The following is a 12,622-nucleotide window of genomic DNA, read 5'->3' as shown; positions in this document are numbered from 1 at the left end:
TCTCCTCCCAGCACACCAGCTGCTCTCCCGTCCAACCCCCTCCCCCTTTAGTCGCCATCGAGCAGCCACGCTGGCTGTCTAGCTCGCTCAATGGAGGCGTCCCCTTTAACGCAGCAGGCTCGTCCTGATGTCTTCCAACCCAAGATTGTCCAGCTCTACGTTGCGCTCTTCAAGGTCCGTTCCCCGCCGCTGTACTGGTGCACTTCTCACCGCTAGAAGCAATTGACTGACTTGTTTCGGATAAAGGTCCGTCGATGTTGCTCATAGAGACCGACTTCGCCGCCCCGTCGCCGACCCTGTATTGACATGATCGCGCGCGTGCATAGGAAGATGCCGAGGAAGACGTTGAGCAGTCGGAGGGATTCTGGCGGGAGTTCTTCCTCCTGCGACCGGACCGCCCCAGTCTCCAGAACATCCTGGGCAACCTCAGCCCCGACGACCTGATCGCACTCCAGCCACAGACACGACAGATCTTCGGCCGCGCAGTGACCGCTCTGAAGCAGGGCGGCGGCATTGTCGACCTGCACGCCCTCGAGGTTCGCGCCCCTCCACCATTGTTCGACGGCATACGCGCCATTCATGGCTGACTTCGAGCCGCTCTACAGACCCTGACGACGTTCTTCGCTGCGATCCTCCCGAAAAAGTACACGAACCCAAGCTCCGACATAATAGCCGTGCTAGCTGGCCTTGATCATATCGACGCTGTCTTCACAGAGTTCGTTGCTGCGCTGGACAATGTCATCCGCAATGGCAAATCGCGTGGGTGTTTCTCCTAGACTCATGATCCTGGCCGCAACTGATACATGAGTAGTGGACGTTCGACAAAGAGCCATTGAAGTGGTTCTGTCCATCACCTCGGGCGCCTACCAGACAAGTCTATTGACTTATTTCATTCAGAGGGACTTGTTTCCGGCAATTATGAAGGTAGGAGATCTTTACCACATGATGATTCTCATTCTCTCCTTTCTGACGCTGCTGTAGTTCATACAAGACTCTGATGATCCAGGACGCGTGACACACCCATTCATCCTGCTAGGACTTCTGGCCAACTACAACAAGTTTGAATTCCAAAACCCATACCAACAACGACTAAGTGACTTTGTCAACGAAGCCGTGATACAAAAGATCATTCGCGCCGTAGGCGCGACCTGCAAGGATTTGAGAACACAATACATCGATATTCTCGAGGATTTGCCAGAAGGCTGGACAATCGCAAGCACACTGAACATGATAGGTCTGGGAGCAATCTCGCCCGGGCCAAAACCCAAGCAAAGAAAAGCTGCTTATGATCCAGAGACCGCGAAGCAGATGTTTACAAAGCTGTATGTATGCTCGCTGATGCTCCTTGCGAGACTTGCACTAACGCACCTTTAGGCCTGGCGAGGAAGCGTCCCTACTACTGAGTACGTACGACTTCAGCCATACCAACAAGCTCTTTTGCTTCAACCTGGTTTCCTATACTGGAGACAAGGCTGAGGAGCAACCAATATCGAGTGTGCTGTCCTTGACTTCGTATCTCCTCCAGCATGCCTTTCTCTCGAGCAGGGCAACACATTACGCACATCTTAGCTTGATGGTGTTCCGACTGCTCGTTGAAGACCAGGTGTTGTGCAAGAGGATATGCAGCGAGGACAGTAAAGTGGCTGTGCGGCTGTGCCGCCAGCGACAACCATATCTGCCCTTGGTCAAGGGAGAGCGAGTTCTGGCCACAAGCGTTCTGGACACGATGATTGACGGCATCAACCACAACCTAAGAAAACGCCTCGACGTGAGCCTGTACACACAGTGTGTGGGAATCATGTTGCGTATCGTCTCGTACATGTCGAGGTCGCGGACACGCTTGCAGTACCACTGGTCCGAGCTGTTCCGGTGTCTGTTGTCCTTGATCCGATTTCTCAACACCTATGCCTCGGATCTCAAGGATCTCACCCACATTGAAACCTTACTTGACCTTGTCGTCAACCTACTAGCGCTTGCACTATCGTCAGGAGAGGGCTTCCTCCCGACACCCGCAGCCTACGACGACCTCTTCTACAAGATTGTGGAAAGCGGAGACGTCCTGATCAAGTTTCGGGACACGTGGAGGCTCTCCAGCCGGCCCTCGAACTCCATCGAGACGCTCATCAGCGTCAACACGCACTACAAGTCCATACTCGACTCTGGCGGTGCCTCGAAACGACACTTGACAAGCATGCAAGTGGCAGAGGTCATCAAGCAGGGCTACGAGTCACTAAGCATCCAGGCCAAGGAAGGGCTGGACGGCTGGGAGAGGTACAGGGAAGCGGACGAGCGGACGCTGCTGAAGAAGATGGCGCGTGCGACCGTTGTGGACGCCAAGGTTATTGTGGAAGTCTGATAGACAGTCCAATAGCAATGCGATTCCGTGTCCTATCAAAATGCACCGTCTTGAATTTCCATCGCTCTCACGCGGTCTATTTTGCACATTCTGACAACCCGACCGTCCCCCTTCATACCAAGCAGCCTCACGAGTACTAATCATCATCTCTCTCATCAATCATTCATAAACACATTCCCGCTGGTCTTGACGACATCGGATCAGTTCCCTCACCCGATGCCGCGAAACTGCCCAGGCAAGAGATGTCTCATGCAAAGCGCCTCATCCGGAAAGCCAGAATGGCAGGCAACTGGTCAAAGTTGCGGTGCGACTCGACCCTGTCCGGAACGCCCTGGTCCTTGGTGAAGGCCGGCTCCTCCAGGGCGTCCATGGCGAGGCCGACCTTGAAGAAAGCCGCAAAGAGCTCGTGCAAGGGTCGGTGGAAGTAGTACTGCTGCTCGGGCTGGCCGTACTCGAAGACGCCGCGCCACGGCGGGACGTCCAGGTACTTTGTGATGACCTTGGAGCGCACGACGTGGGGACCCATGTGCTCGTTCTGCTCGACAATCTGGACGTGCCGGTCCGCGCCGGAGGTGAAGAAGACGGGGTGCAGGAGGGTTGCGACGAAGCTGTGTGTCGGGGCAAGGGCAATGTTGATGAGAACGACTTGATCCCATCGACAGAGGAGGGCTGAAGGGGGAGCCAGTTGAAAGAAACTTACATGCCGTCCTTTTTGAGCAATTTCGGTAGCACTTTGGCCATGGGATTGAGATCCGAAATATCCATGAGTGCCATATTGATGGTGATGATGTCAAACCCAGAGTCAGGGTCGTCCTTTTGTACCGCACGGGCAGACCACGTGTAAGCCACGCAGTCCTCTCATGATCCCCGACCTTCACTGCTCCATGCACGAGAGTGCAGCCTGGACACACAAAAGACACGAAAAACCTACCTCTTTCGGCCCGTACTCTGTGACCAGGTCCCCTAGTTCCTGATCGCTTGTGACGTCGACCTTTCGAAACACCGCCTGCAAGCCCTCACCACCATTGAACCTCTTCTGCGCATGCTTCACCATCTCCTCGCTACCGTCCGTGCTCACCAACAACGACAGTCCGCCGCGGCCCGCGAGCCAGCGCCCCACGAGGCCGTTGCCGCCCGCGAGGTCCAGAGCGCGAGCGTCCTTGCCCGGCACCGGGATCATGCGCTCCAGGGCGGGCACCTGGAGGAGCCGCCAGTAGGCGTTGCCGTCCTGGCCGACGCTCTGGTCCCAGCACTCGGCGTTGGCCTGCCAGGAGAACATGGAGTGGGTATGGGCGTCGGGGGCTGCCATTGTTGGTTTTGCAGGGTGGATGGCGGAGAGGATGGCGTTACTTGCGTCTGGTAGAATGTGCTTGCTGGGGGGCTGGAGTAGGGTGGATGGACGGAGGGAAAAGGTGAAGGTCCGATGTGCACGAGAAGGAGACTCGAGGCTCACTGATATACCTGCCGATACATGGTCCAGGACCTCGGGGACCTCGTCGGGACCCCTGGATTATGGAGACGCCGAATGCGACCGTTTCCGTCGGAATCTCAGTCTTTGGCTCTGAGCAGATGGGGCCAGGCTCGGCCAGTGACTCACGCCGGGGTCGTACCAAGACCCGGTCCAGCACAGTGATGTACTGCACGCTGCAGCATTGCAAGACAGTGCACGCTGTCCAACATTTTTATGACCACAGGCTAAAGCACAAGGACAGGCACAAAAATCTTGCGCGAGTCGTCCTGGGCGGAGATTTGAACTACGAGACTGCGTCCCGCTGCCCACCGGCCCCGTGGTTGATGCTCGGCTTACCCCACATCGGCTTCGGCTCAAGTGGGCCCCGATTCGGGTGGGGCTCTCCGGGGCCTTGCTCTGGTGCAGCTGGGGAAAACAGGCTGGCCGATAAGATAACGAAAGTTGTCTCCCCCAAAATTTCCAGGTCGGCGCATTGCGGCTCACACTCACCACTGCCAGGCTTGGAGCACGGCCGAAGACGCACGTCGCATTACTGCTTCGGGAATTTACAGATCACCACTCCATACTCACCAGAAAAAACAGAAATAGACGGCCATACCAGAGCACCTCGTCGTCGTCCACACAACAACCGCGACGATTACTCGCCATGGCTCCCGACTCGAAGCCCACAAAGAAGGATCCTCGGGCCTGGGATGCCCTCACGCCGCCACTGGCCGACTGGATCCTCGACGCCCTCTCCAGCTGGGGGTTCGCCCGGGCGACGCCTGTCCAAGCCTCGGTCATCAACATTTTCGGCTCACACAAGGACGTGGTGGTCGAGGCTGTCACCGGCAGCGGCAAGACCCTGGCGTTCCTGATCCCCCTCATCCAGCGAATCCTCCGTGCCGACGGCCCGACGAAACGCCACCACATTGCAGTCATTGTCGTCTCCCCGACACGAGAACTCGCGACACAGATACACACCGTCCTCACGTCCTTGCTAAAGTTCCACGCCGCGTCCGCCGAGATCCTGCCTCTCCTCGACGAGGAGGACAAGCGGCCAGTCACCACGGACCCGGTCGTCGTCCCGCAGCTCCTGGTGGGCGGCTCGCATACCGTACAACAAGACATCAGCTTCTTCCTCCGACACAGCCCGAATTTCATCGTCGCGACACCCGGCCGCCTCGTCGAGCTCCTGTCATCACCACATGTCCACACCCCCAGCAGCACCTTTGAGGCCCTCGTCCTCGACGAGGCCGACCGCCTGCTCGACCTCGGCTTCAAGCCCGACCTGCAAAAGATCCTCGGCCACCTCCCGAAGCAGCGGCGGACGGGCCTCTTCTCGGCCAGCGTGAGCGAAGCCGTCGGCGAGATCATCCGCGTGGGGCTGCGCAACCCCGTCAAGATCGCCGTCAAGGTCAAGACGCTGAAGGGCGACGTGATCGAGGAGCGCAAGACGCCGGCCTCGCTCAAGATGACCTACCTCATCACGCAGCCGGACCACAAGCTCCCCGCGCTCGCCCAGCTGCTCGAGAAGCTCGACCCCCGGCCGCAGAAGAGCATCATCTTCCTCTCCACGTGCTCGGCGGTGGACTACTTCCAGCACGTCCTGCCCGCGGTCCTGCCGGAGGGGTTCGACCTGGTGCCCCTGCACGGCCGGCACGCCGCGCACGTCCGCGAGAAGAACACGGCGCGGTTCATGAAGTCGACGCGGCCCACGATCCTGCTCACCACGGACGTCGCCTCGCGGGGGCTCGACTTCCCCCAGGTCGACCTCGTCGTCCAGCTCGACCCTCCCTCGGACCCAAAGGCATTCATCCATCGCGCCGGGCGCGCCGGGCGCGCCGGCCGGAAAGGTTTGTCAGTCATCTTCCTGCACCCGGGCAGGGAGGAGGACTACATCCCCTTCCTGGACGTGCGCAAGACCCCCGTCGTCCCGCTCGAGCATCCAGAAATCGACCTCCCGGACTCTTCCACACCTCCCACATCCTCCACGATCACCACCACATCTCCCGAACAAATATCCTCCCTCATCCGCGCCACCGTCAAGACGGACCGCGCCCTCCACGACAAGGCGCAAAAGGCCTTTGTCTCCTGGCTGCGGTCCTACTCAAAACACACGGCGTCATCCATCTTCCGCGTCGCCGACCTGGACTGGACCCGCCTCGGCCACGGGTGGGGCCTGCTCAAGCTGCCCAAGATGCCCGAGCTCAAGCGGCACGGCTTTGCGGGGGACAAGTTCCTCGGCGTCAACGACGTGGACTGGGAGAACTACGGGTACGCCAACAAGCAGCGCGAGGCCCAGCGCATCGAGGCGATGCGCCTGGCCAAGGACCCGGAGCACGTGGCCGCCCGGGAGGAGAAGGCCGCGCAGGAGCGGGCCAAGCGGAAGCGCAACGCCGAGGCGTGGAGCGGCAAGCACGCCGCCGAGGACGTGCGCACGGGCCGCAGGGAGAAGAAGCAGAAGCGCCGCGACGCCGAGCGCAAGGAGAACATGACGGAGCAGGAAAAAGTCGAGGAGATGGACCTCCAGAGGTTGCTGGCGCAGGTGCGGGCCAAGAATGCGGAGAAGGCGGCACGGGAGAGGGCAGAGGCTAAAGCTGCGGCTGCTGCTGGTGGCGGCCGGGGAGGTGGTGATGATGCGTTTGAAGGGTTTGATTAGAGGAGGTTGATTGGGCAAGGAACATAAAAAAGTTGTAGACGTTGATACCCTCAAGCTTAATGCAAGACATCGCTTATTCTCACAATACATCTCTCAACAGTCCAACATAACAATATTGACATGTGATATCGAAAACAATTTAAATTTGTAGTACAGCAAGTACAAGAGTATTATTACTGGCTCTCGTCCATGGCAAGGTATCTCTCGACCTCAAAAGCAAAAACGAATGGTATTGGGTATCCATAAACGGGGGTATTTGGGCACAGAAACAATCCTCCTCAGTCAACATGTGACTCTTTGTCACTGATCAACCTGTCGAACCTCGTTCGCAGGCTAGTGTACATACATATCAATTAAATGTTCTCGATGTTGCGGGCGTTCATAGCCTGGCCGAAACCGTTGTTGTCGCCTCCAGTGCTGAAGATGTTGCCCTCGCCACCCTCCTGGGTAACGATGTTGTTGAGAGCAGCATTGAAGTCGCCGTTGCCGGAGCCAGACGCAGCCATGGACGAGCTAGCGCCAGGCAGGAAGATGACCTTGCTGTTGGCCGACTTGGCCATCGCTTGCATGGCCTCGAGGTAGCGGATCTGCATGGCGGGGGCAGACGAGAGGATGTCGGCGGCCTGGCGCATGAGCTTGGCGCTCTCGACCTCGGCCTTGGCCGCAATGATCTTGGACTCTCCGATACGCTTGCTCTGGGCGGCCATAGAGAGCGAGCCCTGGAGCTCCTGGCTGAAGACAATGTCCTTGATGAGCATGCTCTCGACCTGGACACCCCAGCCGGTGGCGACATCCTCAATGATCTCGCCAATGCTCTGGGCAATCTCCTCGCGGCGCTCAATGACATCCTGGAGGACGCGAGCACCCACAACATGGCGAAGGGTGGTCTGGGTACGCTCAATCAGAGCCTGGCGCACGTTGGAGATGCCAAAGGCGGCCTTGTGCGGAGACGTGATTTGGTAGTAGATGACCGAGGTGAGGTCGACGGTGACGTTGTCCCTTGTCATGCAGGTCTGGCGGGGAACTTCGACAATCTGGATCTTGACGTCGACCTGGAGTAGACGCTCGCTGAGAGGGTTGATCTTGGTAAGGCCGGGGTCGACAGCCTTGTAGAACTTGCCAAACTTGGTGACGAGGCCGACGTTACCCTGGTGGACCTGCTTGTAAGGGTTGGGGCAGCAGATGCAGCAAGGGATGGCGCCAAGGGTTCCGGTGACGGAGCCGAGGGCGTTGACTGTGATTAGTGAAACAGCTGTCAGCACATGCCCGGACAGTCACAAGACGAAGAAGCCGGACATGACATACTCATGCTGCCGTACCAGCCCGGGGGGTTGGCATCGTCGCCGACAATGGAGGCGTAGCTCTGCTGGAGGTCCTGCTTGCGGGGCGGCTCGACCCGCATCTCGCCGTGGCGCTGGAAGCCGACAGGGCGCTCGGTGGTGCTGTTGGTTCCATTGACAGAGGCTGGGCCATCGGCGACGGGTGTCTTGGTGGCCAGAGGGGCCGTGCTGTCTGGGTTGGTGTGAGAGCTCATGGTGGAGGAAGGGTATTGATGGTGGTTGTGGTGAGTGATGATGTCTTCTGGTTGTTGTTGTTGCTGCTGTGGTGAGAGCGATGGAGAAGAACCTCGATGACCGGTTGGAGCTGTTGTAGCAGCCATGAGGGGAGGGGACAAGACCGCGCGTTCTTATAGCTCTGGCATGGGATGGGATGGTGACGGGCAGCCATGATGGGACAGGGTCCTGGGCGCCGGTTGACAAGACGCCCCCGGTCACGCTAGAGGAGGAGCTTAGCTCTAGCTCTGGGCAGGCCCACACGCGGAGACCCTAGCGTGCTGCGCCCGGCTGCTGCTGATCGAGTTGGGGATGAAGGAGCAGGAGCAGGGGTGCCAGGACGCTGCTTCCCCACCTGAGCTCTTGCCTCCACCCGTCGTCGCGAGATACGATTGCCCCGGTGACCGTCTTTGATTCCAGTGGGCACAAAGTGCAACTTCCAGGCTCCCGCCATCGCAATATGCCTCACGCCCAACTACGTACACAGCCTCGCAATTCGCGCAGATACCCTGAACGGGCCCTGGTAATTTAATTACCTCGCTGCACCTGCTGGGAATGGCGACGCAGTGCCTCCACCAGCCCGCGCTTCGGCACTGGCCACGGGCGACAAACGCAAAACGAAACATCGGGTGCACCAGCTGGGAAACAAGCACTTTTGTCTCCGCAGAGTCCAGGCAGAGACTCTCGCCGAATGTGCAGAACGTCTCTGCATGGCCAACCCCCAAGCCCGAGCTGTGGCGGAGCAGCGTGGTTCCATACACCCACCACATCCAGCAAATTCCCTAGGATGGCAATCGAGCTCTCGGACAGGTGGCCAGCCGGTCCGCGTGCGCTGGTCGAGACGGCGCCGTCAGGCAATTACCGCTACATGTCCTACCCGCCCAATCGCCAAACCCCCTGGAGCTGGTGACGACGGGGACTGACGTCGTCCCCACCGACCCCAGGTGCCGTGTTCCCGCCTTAGCCCCAGTCATCGCGCCAATGCCCAGCCCACCTTAGGCTCGGCTACCGGCAGCTCCAGGGCTGCATTCGGGCCCTCGCGCTCGCGTCTTAGACATCGTCGCATCCCAGAGGCGAGTCTATGCACTCTCTAGCGACACTCTGGCAGTGCTGGGACAGCTTAGCTCATCGGGGATTATCGACCGATACGGCAGGCCCAGAGACATTTCCATCTTGGCGTGAGCACGGACAGATCAGTCGCCGCACAGGCTGCCACTGACAACGGCAGTGCTTTCTCGCATGTGGGTCCTTGTTTTGCGACAGCAGTCTCCAACCCGACGGCGGCGCGGGGAAACGCTGCGTGCGACAGAGCTGTGACAGCCTCGATCTACTCCAACCCCTGAGCCCCCTACTTGCTGAACTCAAATATCTGTTCACGCCGCGGAAGTCTGGCAATTTGCGCCATACACTTTTTCCGCGCATGCTGCGGGTAATGCCTCACCTCCAATTCCAGAATGCTCGTACGATTTGTGACCGTGTTGAGCAACCATGAGACCCGGGCAATCGCGTTGACTTGATCCACAGTCAGCAACTGCAGTCAGTCGATGTGGCCATGACCTCATCAACAACTGACCAGCATTCTGCCTGTCCTGGCTGTGTTCTTGGCCGAAGGGGTCCATCGGTCAGGTGATTCGAGTAAGCGTGGCGATCGGTTGCTGCGCCGCGACCGTGCCATCCATGAAAGAGTCCTCGGTGTCCACAGTGGAGTCTTTCCAGAAATCTGCCCTTTTTGGTCGATAGTGTCGAATTCGTCTGTCCTAATGGCCCGTCATCCCGAGCTCCGCCATTGGCCATGGGTGATCAACAGTGCCATGCAACACAAAGTGCAACTCTTCCTCCTTCGTGGAGGCTGTGCTTTTACAAACCCCGCAAGCAACGATTGTAGATGGCTCGTTCGACTAATCTGCCTTGCTGTATGGCACAAGCCACCAAGCAGGCAATGTTTTCGCGGAGATCACAGAATCTAGGACATAAACGCCACTCAACAGCACTGCCCTTGCTCGCCCGAGTCGACGAGGCTGCCTACACGAGCCTCATATTGATACTTGTGCGTAGGCTTGTAGATCTGTCGCTTTACCCTCCGGTCTGTCCTTTATGACCTGATATCTTACCTTAGAGGTCATACTCGATATCGTTTTGCTAGGGAGCTATCTGGTTGAGGATAGGCTCAAGATCATACCCCGCCCAAAGCGGACTGCATGGGTGTACTTACCGTGAGACACTGGAAGTCTACAACGTAGACAAACAACTATATCGCCGGGAGTGGCGGGCAGGCCTAAGTCATGGCTGTCTGGCGGGTCGGATAGTAGACGGCCTTGGTGGACGCGGAACTCCAATGTTTCGGTCCTCTATTTGAAAGTTAAGGTTTCTCCAAAGTCTTACTGTCCCCATATTATGGTCAACCAAGGCCGTGGGGCATACGTTGTGACATCCAGCTACAAGTCGACCTTCACGGCATGGTCAAGATCTATAATGGCCCTAACCCTCGTCATATTTCTTCGCGCTTTATCTTGGCTGGCCTGTCACAAAGCTCCTTACCAGACCCTCACAGCTCATGAGACTTTCTGTATGTCCTTTATTTGCATGTCATCATATCGAGCAATGTTGCGCTGTCGGATATCTTGATACTTAGATGCAGAGTGAATCTAGTATAGAGCAATGTCACAAGCATTGCAAGCCACTGCCGATGAGGGCACGAGCCATTGGCCGCCCGACTTCCGACGCTGAACACCTCAGACTAGACAGCGTCGCTCCTCATATTTCCCGCAATAAATACAACGGCTTGGGAGATGATCAGGGGAAAGAACAGTATGGAGATTCACGGTCGTGTTGCATCTCAGCTAATTCGTGCTATTGGGCCTTGAGCTAGCCTTTTTGGCCACTCCAAGCATTAGTATTGGCTAATGGACCTGGGCCTGCAATGATGTTCATCCTATAGGACTGCCATGGTGTCACAAAATCCTGCTGTGTTCAACCCAGTCGTAATCGCATTCATCAGTGATACTTACCTGCGATAAAGAGTCTTTCGCATGCCCGGGATTCGTCAAAGCGATTAGCGCTAGGGCCCTGGTAATTGTTTGCGGTCGGAAGAGCTCGTGGACGCTCGCAACTCTGGCAGGCGGTGATAATTCATAACTATGCTTGCCCGTACGAGAGACTATAGCGTCTACGGCGAGCCCGGCTATAACACCCGTACGTGTTAGAATGTTAAGTCTACCTCTAGGAAAGAGAATTCCTAATAGTTTGAATTAATTTGAGGCGTTGTGGCTGCATATGGGTACCTGGGGGTTGGTTCACTAGCTTGTGGAGTACGTTAGTTAATCAGATGCTAGCGTAGTTGACTACCGATGTGGCCAATAGTAGAGTAAGTCTGTGGCGGTTGGGCAGGAGGACCGATGATAGTGCAGTAGACAGAAAGAGAGAAAGCTCGGGGCCAGGCCGCAGGCAGGCATTGCAGCAACAGGAGCAGGAGCCAGGCACAGGGCTCTTATGGGCGTCGGGCGCACCAGGTGCCTGCCACTGTAACCGGTGGCAGCCGCTCCGGAGCTGTTGAGCCGGGCAAGCCCGCCCGTGATGACAGGTCTGGCGCCCCTTAGATCGACTCAACTACTTATATTGTTTTCTGAGGGCGGCTGCATGTGGCGCAGCCGAGCTGCTGAGGCCATGCATCCAGAGGTCCTGCATATGCAGCACTGCCACAATCGGATGCAGAGGCCATCAGCACGGATAATACCACCGTCACAGAGCAAGGCTGCGAGTCTCTCCACTTGGATCTGTGGCCCCATCTACGGTTGCTGTGGAACGCGATGAGGCTGCTTCGAGCTGACAACGACGGCGAAGTCTCTCTGGTAGGCCCGTTCGCCAGGGAAGAAACTCCACGTTATGCTATCCTGTCGCATACCTGGGGCTCCGACCGCGACGAAGTGTCCTTCACAGACTTTCAATCCGGCATCGCCAAGTCCATGGCCGGCTACAAAAGGATTGCCTTCTGCCAACAAAGAGCAGTCGCCGACGGTCTCAACCACTTCTGGATCGATACATGCTGCATCGATAAGAGGAGCAGTGCAGAGCTCTCGGAGGCCATCAACTCCATGTTCCGGTGGTATCGGGAGTCTGACCGGTGCTACGTCTACCTCGAGGATGTATCCATATCCAACAGAAATGATTTTATGGCCATCTTTTGTGCCAGCCGCTGGATGACCCGAGGCTGGACGCTGCAAGAGCTTCTTGCCCCGTTCTCGGTCGAGTTCTTCTCCGTGGAGGGAGAGCTCTTAGGTACCAAAGACTCGCTTGGCGAGCTCATCAGCAAAGCGACGACAATTTCTGTTGCAGCCTTGACTGCGCTCACGCCAATGACCTTCTCGCGCCATGAGCGTATGCGCTGGGTTCAGAGACGCACAACCAAAATTGAAGAAGATATGGTCTATTGCATGCTCGGACTCTTCGAGGTGAGCCTGCCGCTGATCTATGGCGAAGGCCGCCAAAATGCTCTGGTACGACTTGATGAGGCTGTCAGTCGTCGGGTGGCATACACGTCTGCGCGCACTCTCGGTAAGTATAGTCAGTAGAGACTTGAATGGCAGGTTGTTGACGATTATTGA

At 57.4% G+C, this 12,622-nt stretch overlaps 5 protein-coding genes across 5 annotated transcripts; 3 read left to right on the top strand and 2 right to left on the bottom strand.

Annotated features, from left to right (window-relative positions):
* Positions 1 to 90: 90 nt before the first annotated feature.
* On the top strand, positions 91 to 2,356 carry B0I36DRAFT_234367 (uncharacterized protein; the record flags this gene model as incomplete). Its single annotated transcript, XM_046149302.1, has 6 exons — positions 91 to 174; positions 327 to 536; positions 606 to 765; positions 809 to 924; positions 982 to 1,322; positions 1,375 to 2,356. 6 exons carry the CDS (start codon positions 91 to 93, stop codon positions 2,354 to 2,356), a joined length of 1,893 nt encoding a protein of 630 aa, XP_046018071.1.
* B0I36DRAFT_309780 (methyltransferase type 11) lies at positions 2,357 to 3,973 on the bottom strand. The gene is made up of 3 exons (XM_046152176.1): positions 3,288 to 3,973; positions 3,057 to 3,169; positions 2,357 to 2,964 (listed from the first exon to the last, which is right to left on the bottom strand). The coding sequence occupies exons 1-3, from the start codon at positions 3,663 to 3,665 to the stop codon at positions 2,604 to 2,606; spliced, it is 852 nt and encodes a 283-aa protein (XP_046018070.1). The 5' UTR covers positions 3,666 to 3,973; the 3' UTR covers positions 2,357 to 2,603.
* Positions 3,974 to 4,473: 500 nt separating this feature from the next.
* B0I36DRAFT_370889 (putative DEAD/DEAH box helicase) lies at positions 4,474 to 6,468 on the top strand (the record flags this gene model as incomplete). The annotated part of the gene is made up of 1 exon (XM_046159958.1): positions 4,474 to 6,468. One exon carries the CDS (start codon positions 4,474 to 4,476, stop codon positions 6,466 to 6,468), a length of 1,995 nt encoding a protein of 664 aa, XP_046018069.1.
* A 353-nt stretch (positions 6,469 to 6,821) lies between these two features.
* Positions 6,822 to 8,002, bottom strand: B0I36DRAFT_357374 (stomatin family protein; the record flags this gene model as incomplete). Its single annotated transcript, XM_046157793.1, has 2 exons — positions 6,822 to 7,702; positions 7,774 to 8,002. The coding sequence occupies 2 exons, from the start codon at positions 8,000 to 8,002 to the stop codon at positions 6,822 to 6,824; spliced, it is 1,110 nt and encodes a 369-aa protein (XP_046018068.1).
* A 3,825-nt stretch (positions 8,003 to 11,827) lies between these two features.
* B0I36DRAFT_370887 (heterokaryon incompatibility) lies at positions 11,828 to 12,589 on the top strand (the record flags this gene model as incomplete). Its single annotated transcript, XM_046159957.1, has 1 exon — positions 11,828 to 12,589. One exon carries the CDS (start codon positions 11,828 to 11,830, stop codon positions 12,587 to 12,589), a length of 762 nt encoding a protein of 253 aa, XP_046018067.1.
* Positions 12,590 to 12,622: the final 33 nt, after the last annotated feature.

The sequence above is a fragment of the Microdochium trichocladiopsis genome (assembly GCF_020744255.1).
Source record: "Microdochium trichocladiopsis strain MPI-CAGE-CH-0230 chromosome Unknown B0I36scaffold_1, whole genome shotgun sequence".
Lineage (NCBI taxonomy): Eukaryota > Fungi > Ascomycota > Sordariomycetes > Xylariales > Microdochiaceae > Microdochium > Microdochium trichocladiopsis.
Note: the sequence above shows the minus strand (reverse complement) of the source record. Positions and strands in the feature narration are given on the sequence as shown.

Coding starts and splice junctions, on each gene's coding strand:
- B0I36DRAFT_309780 (XM_046152176.1), bottom strand. CDS start 3,665: ATGGCAGCCCCCGACGCCCATACCCACTCCATGTTCTCCTGGCAGGCC. Junction 3,170..3,287: donor CAGAGTACGGGCCGAAAGAG/GTAGGTTTTTCG, acceptor GCGGTACAAAAG/GACGACCCTGACTCTGGGTT. Junction 2,965..3,056: donor TTGCTCAAAAAGGACGGCAT/GTAAGTTTCTTT, acceptor CCCGACACACAG/CTTCGTCGCAACCCTCCTGC.